General features: G+C 45.3%; 1 protein-coding gene across 1 annotated transcript; it reads left to right on the top strand.

The window, feature by feature from the left end:
• The first annotated feature begins 8,307 nt into the window (after positions 1-8,307).
• On the top strand, positions 8,308-12,374 carry LOC110287045 (melanoma-associated antigen 10-like). The gene is made up of 4 exons (XM_021153728.1): positions 8,308-8,365; positions 10,022-10,115; positions 10,795-10,865; positions 11,212-12,374. The coding sequence occupies exon 4, from the start codon at positions 11,274-11,276 to the stop codon at positions 12,129-12,131; it is 858 nt and encodes a 285-aa protein (XP_021009387.1). The 5' UTR covers positions 8,308-8,365; positions 10,022-10,115; positions 10,795-10,865; positions 11,212-11,273; the 3' UTR covers positions 12,132-12,374.
• Positions 12,375-14,553: the final 2,179 nt, after the last annotated feature.

The following is a 14,553-nucleotide window of genomic DNA, read 5'->3' as shown; positions in this document are numbered from 1 at the left end:
TAGATTGTCTTCCAGTTAACAAGAACAGAATTGAATGCTTTATGTATCTGAAACCTATGTGATGGAGATACGGTAGTCAACAATGTGGATATTATGTTCATATTCTGTTGTGAGGTCTCTCTGAAATCTCATGATAACTTTCCAATTCTGAGCAAACTGAACAAGACTAGGCATATGAACTCTGGAGCGATGACTTGATGAACATGTTCCACATTTCTCTACAGTGTGGCCTTTCTCTTTAATCTTGGTTCTCGAGGCTGGCGAGATGGCTCAGCAGGTAAGAGCACAGACTGTTCTTCCAAAGGTCCCGAGTTCAAATCCCAGCAACCACACGGTGGCTCATAACCACCCGTGATGAGATCTGACACCCTCTTCTGGTGTGTCTGAGGTCAGCTACAGTGCACTTAGCTATAATAATCTTGGTTCATTGTTTCATTGAGAGTGTCTCTGCCTCTAGGAAATATGCATTTTCATCATCAACACTTGCTCTGCACCATTAATCACCGTCTCATCCTTATGAAAATCTCCCAATGGTCAAGCTTTCAAATTTCTAAAAGAGAAAGTACACACTGCCTAACTTTCATGGTGAGATGAATGAAAGTTTATTCTTGTTAACCACACTTAGGGGGTACAATTTTCTGTTAATAGTAAAACTGAATGTCATTGAAAATGAGGCACTCTCTACTAAATACATCTTTTATGTAAAATGTAACTTGTTTTGTTTACATCTGATTTATATATGTAGTTTCGAATATATTTATATCTGACAAGTGAGTTTCCAGCAAAAACATAACTAAGGTGTGCCCCACATTTAGCTGACAAATTTCCCCCATATTGGCTTTAAACATGATGGATATCTGGGGTAAAAATTAACCACTTATCAGTTTTTGTTTGAGTTCTAGGTATGTGTTTCTGTGTGTAAATTATTTTATTTTATTTTAAATTATGTGTGTATATCTGACTGTGGGTTTGTACAGGTGAGTGCAGTGCCCCTGAAGGCCAGAAGAGGGCATCGGATCTCCTAGAGTTGTCCTTAACAGGAGGTTGTGAACTGACTGACATAAGTGATGGGAACTGAACTTGTGTGTTCTGTGACAGCAGTATGTGCTCTTAACCACTTAATCATCCCTCCAGGCTCAGAGAGGTTTTTATCTGAAGAGAGAGATGTTTTGTTGAGAGAAGCTGGCCTGCAGCTCATGATGCTTTAACGAATCCCCTGGCGTTGAAATCCAAACGATTTCTATTACGCTTTGGAGCTTTTGGAGTTTTTGCTGAACTGAGGTCAGCACTGGAAGAGTGTCCCCTAGCTACATGCCCTGATAAGCATACCCTCTTGGTATATCGCCTTAATGGCTAGTGGAACCACCTCCTGTTCCTCCCTACCATGACTGTCACTGCTTCAGAAATGCCCCAAAATGGCACTAAATGATGTGCAAACACACCAGATGGATTGCTAATCTCTTTCTATGGCTTCTTAATGGTGCATTCACAGCCCCTTGGAGCAAGCTCAATTTCTCTCCGTGCACTCTATTTCCCTGTTTGCAATTTCAGAAGAAATCATTTTGACAAACATATTTTGTGACTTGGATGAGAGGTAATTTATACAATTGCTTACCTACTACAACACCAAGCAGCAACTTCAGTCACAGGAGGATGGATACCTATTCATCAATCACAGCTGAAACACATAAAAGAGCTGAACGTTTTTATGGAGCCAGAGTTAAGAATGAAGGAACTACTTTGGGAAAATCTTGTTTCTCTGGGGTGCGATAGGGGTGGGAGTGCAGCGACTAGCATAAACCAAAATCAGCAGTTTGGTGGAGTTTGTTGTTACTGTTGTTTTGTTTTTGTTTTTGTTTTTTAAAACAGAGTCTCTTCATTATATAGCTCTACTTATCCTAGAATTCTCTAAGTAGACCAGGCTGTCCTCAAATTCAGAGGCCCACCTGCCTCTCCCTCTGGAGTTCTGGGATTAAAGGTGTGCACCACCATGCCCAGCCATAGTCATTACTTTGGGTTTAACTTTACGTTACCCATTGGGTCTTAAAGAATCTCATATGAGAAGGCAGGGTGTGGATGGCTGGCACTTGCTTCTAATCTTAGGCAAAAACGGGTGCATGGCTGCAAGGTGAAAGTCAGCTTAGAATACATAGAGATTTCCAGGCATCCCATGGCTCTGAAACGAGAACTTGTCAATAAACAAATAAACAAACTTCAAATGAGCCCATCTGAGAGCCCAGAATTTGAATTGAACAAATGCCACAGAGCTGAGAGCAAGCATTGCCAGGTCATCTGGGATATGGATGCAGCTGTGGCTCTAATATTTAGGAGGGCCTGGGCAAAGGGGTCATGATGAGGCATGGTCACTTTCATAGTAGAGTGAGCTGCATCCTTCCCTAGCTATATCTGTTTGGTGAGGGGAGCCATGTGTACTAGCAAGGGAATCCTGCATTTACTCAGATCTCTTATATTTCAGCCCCAGTACAGATTTTTCAGAATTTAAAGTTGTATGTATACACATTCTCTCTCTCTCTCTCTCTCTCTCTCTCTCTCTCTCTCTCTCTCTCTCTGTCACACACACACACACACACACACACTCACTTTGGACAGAAGAACTCTTATCTCAGGTCGGGAGAGTGTTTGTTTTAGGCCAGTGGTTCATGACTATGGCTGCCCATTAAAGTGACAGGAACCTTAAAACATCTCAGATGTTCCAGATAGTTGGAATCATAATCTCTAGGCTTAGAACTCAGAGCCAGGAATTTTTTTTTTAGCTTCCCCAAGTGATTCTGATGTGCCCACTGCTTTAAGCAGTTGAGATGGACTAAGGCAGTGGGCTTTTAAGATCAATGCAGAATGGAAGCATCTGGTGATTATTGTAAGCATATGAGAGGATCATGGATTATAGAGGCATACCTTTCCATACATGCATGCAATGTACTTTGTTAATATGCATCCCCACTATTACCTTTCTTATCATTCTCTCTCCTCTCCTCTTTCCCCCTTTCCATATCCATAAGAGTTGGGGAATAATGCTGAAATGAATGGTTGGGGCCTGAAGTTGGTAGAGTTAGTGCTTGCCTGGCATGTATGAAATCCTAGGCTTGCTTTTCAGCCCCACATAAATCTCTGTATGGTGACTCATGTCTGTAATCCAAGCACTTGGTACATAGAAGCAGACAGATTAAAAATTCAAGGTCTAGCCGGGTGTGGTGGCGTACGCCTTTAATCCCAGCACTTGGGAGGCGGAGGTAGGCAGATTTCTGAGTTCGAGGCCAGCCAGGTCTACACGGAGAGACCCTGACTCGAAAAAAAAAACCAAAAAAATAAAAAAATAAAAATTCAAGGTCTAGGGCTGGAGAGATGGCTCAGCAGTTAAGAGCACTGACTGCTCTTCCAGAGGTCCTGAGTTCAATTCCCAGCAACCACATGGAGGCTTACAACCATCTGTAATGGGATCCTTCTGGTGTGACTGAAGACAGTTACAGTGTATGCATATAAATAAAATAAATAAATAAAATTAAAGGTCTAGTTGTGACTCAGAAAATTGGGGATATGGAACCTGAAGAGGTCACCTCCTGTAGCCAGGCAGGAACCCACTCATAAAACCTTTGCCTCAAAATTTATCCTGTCTACAAGAAATGCAGGGATGGGGGATGAAACAGAGACTAGAGGAATATCAAAGCAATAACAGGCTTAACTAGAGACCCATCCCATGGGTAAATACCAATCGTTGACATTATTAATGATACTTTGTTATGCTTGCAGCTGTCCTCTGAGAGGCTCCACCCAGCAGTTGACTCAGATGGATGCAGAGACCTACAGCCAGATAGTGGTTGGAGCTTGGGGACTCTTAGGGAAGAATAGGAGAAAAGATTGTGGGCCCCCAAAGGGGATAGGAACACCACAGAAAGACCAACAGAGTCAACTAACCTGGACCCTTGGGGATCTCAGAGATGGAACCACCAACCAAAAAACATACATGAGCTGGACCTAGGCCTTCCTTCACACATGCAGCAGATATGCAGCTTGGTCTTCAGATGGGTCCCGAACAACTGGAGTGGCAGCTATCCCAAAAGCTGTTGCCTATCCATAGGATATGTTCTAGCTAGGCTGCCTTGTCTGGCCTTAGTGGGAGAGGATGTGCTAGACTCCACAGAGACTTGAAGTCCCAGGGTAGGGGGATGCCCAGGGGAGCCCCATCCTCTTGTAGGAGAAGGGATGGGGGAGAATTGTGTGTGTGGGTGACCAGAAGAGGGGCAGTGAGTGGGATGTAAAGCGAATGAATAAATAAATAAATGAAAGAAAACTATCAATAAACCTTGAAATCATCCCCATTTTCTGTCTCTAAGTATTCTCCTAGCAGAGGTACTTCAGACTCTTCAGCATTGGTGGTTCACTCAGTGCTCAAAATCCCAATGTGATGACTAAAAAAAATTTCATTTTATAGAAGGTATCTATTTTGGCCCCTAATAGCCATTTGTCTCAGATTCAACTGCCTGCATGGCATGTTCCTTGTAACCCTGACGCAGTGACCTCCCCTCAGAAGTATGCAGCAGCCCTGACTATCTGCTTTGTTATGATATGACTAACTGCTTTTTTGCTTCTGCAACCTGCTTGTGCAGACACTCAAGGTTCTTTCTGACATTGCCATGACTACCTAATCTTGGCAGAGCACAATGGCCCCTTGCTCACTTGTGCAGATACTCAAGGCTCTGTGAAGTCTTCACCTTTAAAATCCCTTCCTTCACCTGACCCCCAATCTTCACTGCTCAGAGATGGCTGTCCTGCTAGCAGTCTCAATACATGAAAATTATTAAAATCAAGATTGAGTCTGTGGTCCTTTCCTAGAGTCTCAAACATCATAATACTACCATCAGGTGTCAACCCTTAGTCTTTCAAGAATTGATAGAACCCTATCAATTCCCTTATGTTGATACTGAACAGATCTGGCTACCCCTAAAGCACCTTGTTAATCTCTGCTTAAAAACAGCTTAGAAATTCTTGGTAGCTCAATCTCCTAAAAATGTAGACCAGGACCCATGAGAGGGAGGGAATTCTGCCTCATAGGTCACTATATCATCACTGCAGATACCTCCTTCTCCACCTCCACCCAGAGACCTGGAAAGGTCGTTCTTCCCCCATGAAGACCCCTAGCCCTGGGACTCTGCCAGAGACTGGTTTAATTTTATACTTCCTTTTGCTCCAAAGCTAATTAAGAATGAAATGAAATCATCTGCAAAACAGCTATTTCTTTTTTTAAATATTGAGGTTTCTGGACAGAAGGAAAAGTAAGACTAAATAAAGATGAAGTCAGGAGCCAATTTGACCTTTGTTCTGAGTGGCTGAAGAGTTGCACACCTAAGACAAGAATGGTAATTTCCCACCAGTTGTTCATGGAAGCAGCAGTATTTCCAAATGATGAGGAAGAAACTGTTTCAGGCCATCTTCAAGAGGGCACGAAAGCAACAGAAATCCTCCACAACACCCTAGCAATGTGTGTCCCAAGGGGACCTTCTGTCAGGAGTGGCGAATGTTTTCCTGGCTCTGAGTCTCCAATGTGTTCACTGGTGGAGCGGAGAGTCCAGAATGACAGTTTCTCTGTTTAGTATATCTGTCATCATTTCTGGGTTTCCTGCACTGTGACAAATCAAATTTAAAATGACCCAGAAAATTCCTACAGTGAGTAAGATATCTGACATAGTGAAATGGAGAAGACAACAAATGAAATGATTTTACAGATTTACAGTGGCCTGTGGGGGAAAAACAAGAAGAACAGGTTATTGTTTGGAGTTGAGAGACAGTGACGCTGGCTGCATTGTAAAGAATGGCCATAAAAGCAATGTCTCAGGACTTGTTGGGCTCTGACTTGAATGTTGGGAAGAAAGAAGCCTTACAAAGTTCTTGGAGGGAACACTTTTCAAGCTGAGGTGAATTCCAAGGGCTTGATGAGGAATCAGTGCATGCAAAGAGCAGGAAGGAAGCTAAAGGATCTGGGATAAAACAGCATTGTCACATCTGGAAAAGCAAACATTTGCAATAGATGTCCACTCTGATTGGACCAGCATGGACCACAGAATAGAATGTATTAACTAAATATACTGAGGTCACATGGCATCCATCTGGAAATAGACATGGGGTGAGTAAGCTAGAATCAGGTTTAGCAGACACATCTGGTTCTCCTAGTAGACTGATGGGTGGTGAGAAGGCTTTATGAAGCAGGAGGCAAAGGAGTTCAGACCCAGAATTAGACATTTTGACCTGCAGTTGTACAGAGGGCCCCTTAAAGGGTACTGGAGTCTATTACTTGGGAATAAAGTCCAGCAGGGTTCCAGGAAGTGAGGAAAATAAGGAAGGGCTTGGAAATTGAAGCTGAGGGTAGACATTCACACACACAGAGGATCCCCATAATGCAGCACTGCCTCTTTTGTCAGTCCTGTGCACACAGGGCACAGCCAAGTAGGAAAGAGAGTGCTGGGAGGGAGGGTCTTGACCATGGAGACTAAAGGTCATAGAGCACAGGGTCTATATCTTAACTGGAGCTAAGGTGGAGGCAATTTGAGAACACACAGGATACCTCAGAATAGCCTGTTCTACAGCTGTCAGGCCACAATGGCTCTGGGCAGGTTTTCAGATGTTACAGCCACTGAACTGGGCCTCGTAAGATCTCCACTTGAGTTGTGTGAAAAAGGAAGGCCCTAGGCCTTTCCAGAAGTCATGTGGACACCTGAAGGAGACAAAAGTGCCCCTAATATGCACAGGGTGACCTCATCTAACCCAGCGGTCCCTATGTTGTGCAGACATTTTAACTAATGGAGTTACAGGTAGGTGTGAGCCTCTCCCCCCACACCCCACAGCTTACTTATTCACACATGGACTGTGGCCCCTAGTGTGCAGAGGGCCAGAGTCCCTTCAGAGTCAGGCTGAGAGCTGGAGGGTGGCCCGAGGAAGCCTCGCTCCAGGTAGAGGTTCAGCAAACCATGGACCTTCCCAGAGTGGCAACAGACTGGGGTTGTATCCATCACACTTGTGGCCCCTCTGGGTTCGGGGAGTCTGTAGGAGCCAGGCACCGGCTTCCTTGATTGTTAGACAGTGCCTCAGTCTCCTGGAGTCGAGGTGAGGGCTCCCTGTTGTCTGCAGATAGTCTGATCCACATAGAGGGACTGAAATGAATGAAGCTGCTCCCCTGAGGTAAGCCTGGAATGAGGATGTGACCCGTAGGCATGACTGAGTCCCCAGCTCCATTGTGCATCCCAGGACTCTGCACACAGGTGACAATTTCTGAGATTTCCTGAATAGCTGTAGATAGGGCCTGGTCTATTTCAGGGACAAGATGGGAACAGGGAGTGGATTATGGAAGCCCCAGACCAGATATACAGGCCTTGTTTGATCCAGCACTATCCATGCAGATGTCCCTGCACCTACAGGGGGCTATCTTGTCAGGATGAGCCCTGTGGAGATCTTTCTTTCCCCAAACTCATCCATGATTTGGGGACCATTCTGTGACCCTGGCTGCCCCTCCCCCCACCTTTTAGCATCCAAATCCTGGTTCCTGGGAAACTAAGAACCATCTTGTGAGGTTTCCAGAAGGGAGAGGACCTTGCCGTGCTTCCTGAGTGGAGACAAGTGCTTAAGAAGGAAAGAAATGGACCTTGCAGGAGCACTGGTCACCAAATGAGGCAGCTGGTTCCTGAGGTCAGCCCCAGAAACAAGTGGGGTCCACATTACACTTCCCTGGCAGGCACTCTGGAAGGCACCGTGTTTGGGCTTTCCCCGAGGGAAGGGCTGCCTATATAGCAGAAGAAAGTTGGTCCCGAGAGTGGACTATGGAAGCTTGGCTGTGGTTAGAGGGACCCCAAGAATACATAGTTCAGTCAGTGTGGAGTATGCTTCCTCATATGTGGTCTTGCAGAAATGGCCACCTTCCCCTCCCTCCAGTCTGTGGAAATTAGTCCACGGGGTCTATCTTAGAGGTTCCCAGAGAGGAGGGGAAAAATGACTTTCTTGGTCAATATGCAAATCAGGGCTTCAGAGCCCAAGCACACAAGCCTAGAGTCAGCTAGTTTGTATCTTGTTGAGGGTCCTACAGCAAAGCTGAGTGAGAATGTGGGACTAAGGCCCCTCAAGCCTCTGCTTCACCATCTACAACGGAATCCATGGCCGCATAGGCATCCCGGAACTTGGGGGCCTTGGAGCCATTTTGGGAAGTACCTGAAAGGAAACAGCCAGGCCGTTCTTCCTGCATCCGGGAACTTGAGGTTGTCAGAGCCATTTGTGACGTAAGCGGTCCTGCATCCGGGGACTCGGGCCGGCCGTTAGGAGCAGCCATCAGGGTGCCGGTTTATGCCACACATTCTGAGTCCAGGTAAGTGATTTTTAGGGTGTCAAAGGCCCTTTTCGGGATAGAATGTTGATGGGTTTTAGGATAGGATAGTCCAGTGTTGACACTGGTTAACGTTAGAGGGACTTAATAGCATAAGTGACTTGCTGGGAGCCGATTTTGCAGGTCCAACGGCCACCGGGTCCAGTGGGCACATTCCGGAGACAAGTCCCACAGTGTTTTAGCTTAACAAGGTCGAGAAAACAGCACCAAATGGGCCCACTTGACAGAATCAGCCCTTTGCCTAGCTACTTACTATGGAAACAATGAAAAAGGAGTGGTTTTTAGAACTTAGGTTATCCATAACAGCCGCTTGGCATTCGTGGTATTTGTGGCACGCAAGAGGACAGTAGAAGCCCCATTCTATCTAGGACACAACTGGATGGTAGTCCCATTACTGTGTACTTTGGAGAATAGGTCTACACCACACCCTCATCTGGGGCTCAGGCGTGGAAAATTTTGGAGTTTAAGAAAGACGAGAGGCCCCAAGCCAGACACTAGAGAGATAGATAGTCCGGAACAATCAAGCTGCATTGTGTTCTTTTTGGCAGTTAAAGAAACAGACTTAGGCTGACTTGAGGTATTAATCCTTCCTCAGGCTTCCGCATCTATCGCCTAGGATTTGACGGTGTGAGAGTCAAGGCTTTAGGTTCTTGCTGCTTATTGGACGCCTGAGTGCCCACTTGTTGGGATAAGCCCCTTCCCATTCTTTTTTTTTTCCTGTCATTTTAGTTTGCAGTTGCATTTTGTATACAGGGTATATAGAACATTCCCAGGTCCCTGAAAGACCACTTTAAATGAAACACTGATGGTGAACCTCTTAAAGTGTTACAACTGTATATTGAGAGATAATGGGAAGCAAGACACTTGGTCCTGTGAAGGCCTAGGGTAGTGAGGTGGGAGTAGGTGAGTGGGTGCAGGAGCACCCTCACAGAAGCAGGGGGAGGATGGAAAGGGTAGGGGGTTTGTGGAGGGGAAACCAGGAAGGGGGATAACACTTGAAATGTAAATAAATAAAATAACCAATTAAAAATAACCCAAAATAAATAAATTTTAAAAAGAGAGAGAAGTTCCAGAAGGGGAGGGCCAGTCTTTCAGAGGAAAGGTGACAGGAAAGGCTAGTGGGTTCTGAATTAAAGCAGCCTGATATCTAGTATGGCCCAATTTAAAAAATAGTAGCATCCTTGGCATGCAGAGCACAGGTAGGCCTTTATATACCCTTGTATCCTGGGAGGCCTTAAGGAGGTTAGACTGACACAGTATGCCTTTGCTTCAGCCTGTATTCTGAGAATGAGGAAAACTGTTTATCCTGGGAATAAGATGTCAGGTAACTAGGGGTAAGGAACTAGGACAACCAAGGAGGAGCAGTAAACCTCGGATAAACGTTGTGCAAAAGGTTCCAGCTCTGCAGCACAGAATGTTAGTGGGGGTCCACTGTAGACCAAAGAGGTCTTCTCTGACTCGTGGTTTCAGTGGTAAGTTCGTGCTCAGAGGTAGCTTGGGCCTGAAAAATAGAACTAAGAGTCTGGAAGAGGTGTGTGGGGACTCTGCAAGAAAATGCAGGGCCTTTGCCAGTCTTGAGAAGCCCATGTTCAGGTAGATCCAGAGGCAATACATCTTGACTCCTGTCTCCTCACTCAGAAATGTGAGCCTGTCAAGTCTGGAGTACAGCCAGAGCCCAGAAGGTACCTGTCATCTGCATCAAAGGAGGTATCAGTTTTGACCAGGAATCCAGGTAAGCTATCATGGTCAAAAACAAACATGTGAAGAGGACCCCGCTCCCCAAACAGAAGACTTCATATAGCATGTATGCCCTGGTTCCAATGCCTGGAGAGCCCTGAGAGGGGGTGGGGGTGGGGGTGGGGTGCTGCCCATGCCCTGCACGAAAAGCAGGAGTGTCAAGACAGAGAACTAAGATGCCACTCAGTTGGACTTTGGGAATGCTTATCTCAGCAGAAATGAGCCCAGGACAGGTAGCCATCTCTGCAGATCCCCCACAGGGAGTGATAGACTCTGTTACAGGCTCAGTTCTCCTGAGAGGATTACAGGATCTCAGAGTGTGGAACTTCACCAGAGTGGGAGTCCTCCTTTGAACACCGTTCTTGGTTAAATAGGCATCTGGGAAGTTTCAGGAGAGGATCCCAGGGGTTGACTGCAAGAGACTCCATTCCAAAGTAGTGGCTCCTCAAGAGACTTTCCTGAGGCACTGTCACACCAACAGTCCAGAGCAGGTCTGTTCAAAGTCCCCTGCCTTGGTTCCAGGCAGGAGGATAAAAGGGGCTGAAGGGCCTGCTTCTGGTCTGTGAGGGAAAGTCAGGTCTGTGAGAACACATAATGGGAGTTGAGAATCCTCACTAACGAAGGCATTTGGGGTGGATTCCTTCCCCTCTCCTGTTCTTCTGCCTTTCTCACAGAATAGCCTCTTGCCTTAAGAACCTGGACAGTAAACACGCGTGGAACCTGGTAGACCTAACCATTCTTCAAGGTGAGAATCGGGTTGTTGTATACTGTTTTAGCACAAATGAAGCACACTGAATTGAGCTACTTCTTTAAGTGACTCCTGAACAGGTATAGGGGGTGGAAGGTGCCCTCACTACCTCTGCTTCACCTCTGAGTCACAGAAACTTGCTCTGAGAATTTAGCTTAGGCAAGAGGAGGAATGCACAGGGGAAGCCATGTCTATTCTTCCTTGAGGCCATCAGAGGCACATGCAGGAACTTTGTCCCTTGGCCTTAGAGCAATCCCGAAGTGAAATCCTGTAACCTGGGGTTTTGTGAGCTGCCCAAGGTACAGCTTTCGGAGTCTGCTCACTCCTTTCCTTTCTCTCTCAGACCTGTGAGTTCATCCCTGTCAGCTGCACATTTTCCTGCATCTGTTTCCAAAGAAACCCAGCATGAATCCTGCCGAGAACAGCCGGAATGTCAACCAGGACAGCACTCGTTCTGAAAGGGAGACAAGAGACCTGGAGGCAGGGGAAGAAGAGGCCACCACCTCAGGAGATGTACTGGGTTCATCCCAGGGTGCTCAGAGAGCTTCCCTTTCTTCCAGCGCAGGGGTACCATCTGTTGAGGCCTCTAGCAGCCAAATAAGAGAGTTTTACTCAGAAGCCCTTAGGCAGGAGATAGTCAATAGTAAAACAATTGACTTAATTCTCTTCTTGCTCCTTAAGTATAGGAGAAAGCAGAAGACATGTAAGGCAGAGATTCTGTATATGGTCATCCGAGGTTATGAGGATCACTTCCCTGCCATCTTTACTAAGGCGACTGAATGCTTGAGGCTGACGTTTGGCCTTGAAATAATAGAAAGAAATCCCCGTGTCCACTCCTACTCTCTTGTCAATGCCCTCGGGCTCACCTATGATGGTATGCTTCATGGTTTTCGAGGCGTACCAAAGATAGGCTTAGTAATCGTCGTGCTATGCATCATCTTTATACAGGACAATTGTGCCAGTGAGCAGGAGTTGTGGCGTATATTGAATAACATGGGGCTGTATGCAGGGAGAGATCATTTCATATATGGGGACCCAGGTGTCCTTATTACTGAACATTTTGTGCAAGAAGGATATCTAGAATGCAGACAGGTGCCAGGCAGTGATCCTCCTACCAGAGAGTATCTGTGGGGGCCGAGGGCACATGCTGAAACCACCAAAATGAAAGTATTGAAGCATTTTGCCAGCATCGTTAAACAGGATCCCAAATCCTACCCAACTAGGTATGCAGATGCTTTGAAAGATGAGATAGACAGGACCTAGGCCAGGTTCCCCCAACAGATGGTACTATGCTCTGGCTAGCACACATTCCAGCACACTGGCCATTCCCATCCAACATCAGGCCAGGCAGAGTCTACGTACTGTACCCTTATTTGAGAGCTGGAAAGAGGGGACTGTGAACTATTCCATTCTTCCTGTACTGACTGTGACTCAGGCTTTCTTGTTATGAAATGTTGCTACTTGTACTCCAAGGCTCATTAACTGGACAGTTTTAAGATCATAAATGTCAACAACGCACCTACTTCTGTTGCTCTGTTTCGTTATTTTATTATTTTATAAATAAGTGAGAATGACTTTATGTCTAATTTCTAATATATTTTAAGATACCATGACATTCTAATAGGAATTACCCAGGCAATAGGAAAGAACATAAAATTATTTTGATTGCTGTATTAGATTTATTCTCCTGATCTGGTTAGCTAATTAAAATGAAAGCTAATGTTAGGTGAATGCAATCTCTTTCCTAGGCCTTTACTGAGCACCAGCTGCTCTTTGAGAGGTACTGTTAGCAAGGAGACTGCAGAAAAGGTTATCCATCCTTTTCTATGAAAAGATGAAGTTCAACCACACACCCCTGTCAGCAAGACAAGTGAGACTTCCCTTTATATCACACGTATAAGTACAGGAAGGCTGCAGAGGGGTTTCCTGGGGCAAGTAGTCACTTGTCAATGGTATAGAACCAAAGCAGTAATAGGTTTTCGAAATAGTTAGCTAGAACCAGGTCCTTGAAAGGTGTGAATGACTCAGGGCTGAGAGGATGGAAAAACTACTCTCAGATGTCATTGTTGGTGACATGGAGGGCTCTGGCTGGCTGTCACTCAGTGACTGAATACTTGGATAACACAGTCAGGAAGGTTATATCACTAGCACCTAAAAATGGATACCAAAATGTATAGAGAGGAATCATGTCCTGTTACTAAAACTCCAGATGAACAAAGCACATGTAGCACATGGTTTTCCCCTGCCCTCAGTCTAAGAGATTCCTCACACCTAGGATAGGATCATAGGAATGTGAGGCTTAGAACTTCAAAGGTCTTCTTCTGCCTCCCTGGTCAGGAGAGACACAGCCAACTACCAACATCACTCTTTGTCGTGTGTATAGTGTTTTGCCTGCTTGTGAAGTATACCATATGTGACCCTGGTGTCCACAGAGGACAAAAGAGGGAGCCAGAGTTATACCTCTGGCTCATTTCATGGAGCTAGACTTACAGCTGGTTGCTAATACCCATGTGAGTGCTGGAAACGGAATCTTTCTCCTCTACAAGAGCAGCAAGTGCTTAGCCAAAGCTCTATCCCCAGACCAATTGAAGTTTTTTAAAAAAATCACTTGTGTATGTGAGTGTGAGCATGGATGTGTGCATGCCTGGGTGTTTGTGGGGATGCCAGAGGACATCTTTCAAGTTGTCCCTTCTGCTCCATAGAAGGTTTCTGTCTTCCCTGAGCTTACCTTAAGGAGTGTTCATATTTTTAACAGAAAAAATTTGTTTACCAAGCCTCTACTATGACAAAAAAATATGGCATCTACAACCTTTTTCTACATTATGGATTTCAAAACAGACTACAATTTAACATGTTGAAAATCTATCTCTTTTTGGTAAACTTAATAAGATTCTTGTAAGCTTCAGGAACCCACTCGGATCTACCTCTTATGGATCGAGTGGACTCACTTCTGGGTAAGTACTTCTGTCAGTCAGCCTGGTTGCCTATTCCAGAGGGTGAGATTCCTTTGTGGTTTTGGGACTCCTATCCCCAACCACCAAGACCAGGGGCCTAAAGCTTTCAAATGTACACCTAGACAAAAGGTTTTGTCCAAACCTACTTAACTTTGATTTTTCTTCCTTTAATGTGTATATATGTGTTTCAGCATTCTGCCAAGCCCAGGTGTTTCCTCAGAATCTGCATCCAGGATAACTCCAGAGAAGCTACCCATCTGTGTTCAGGTCTACCTTGCCAGAGGCTTCTCTACCGGGCCTGCACTTTCCTAGCTGAAGATGGTCCACAAAGCCTGGACAGCAGTGAAATAGCCAGTTTGCCCAGGACTTGACCAGCATCCCAATTTTCTTAGGTTTACCTGAAGATGGAATGTCACCCCAAAGTCAGCAGGAAGTAGTTTAAAGAACAGAATGACCTTAGTCCTGCCCCACCATCACCTCTTCCTAATCCCTCATTTCTAATTAAACAAAACTGGAGGAATATTGGCTTATGGAAAATTCTTCTAGGCTTTGCCCAACAGCTACCTAGCCCTCCAGGTGCCAGTATGTGTATAAGTGTATAAAGAGAACTGCTTGCTACCCCAGCCCTACTTGCTCGCTTTCTTTCTTTCTTTCTTTCTTTCTTTCTTTCTTTCTTTCTTTCTTTCTTTCTTTCTTTCTTTCTTTCTTTCTTTCTTTCTTTCTTCCTTTCT

Source organism: Mus caroli, chromosome X (assembly GCF_900094665.2).
Source record: "Mus caroli chromosome X, CAROLI_EIJ_v1.1, whole genome shotgun sequence".
Taxonomy (NCBI): Eukaryota; Metazoa; Chordata; class Mammalia; order Rodentia; family Muridae; genus Mus; species Mus caroli.
This window is presented reverse-complemented; position numbering and strand designations above follow the sequence as displayed.

What these genes read in the sequence shown, in the direction of transcription:
- LOC110287045 (XM_021153728.1), top strand. Translation starts at nt 11,274, where the DNA reads ATGAATCCTGCCGAGAACAGCCGGAATGTCAACCAGGACAGCACTCGT.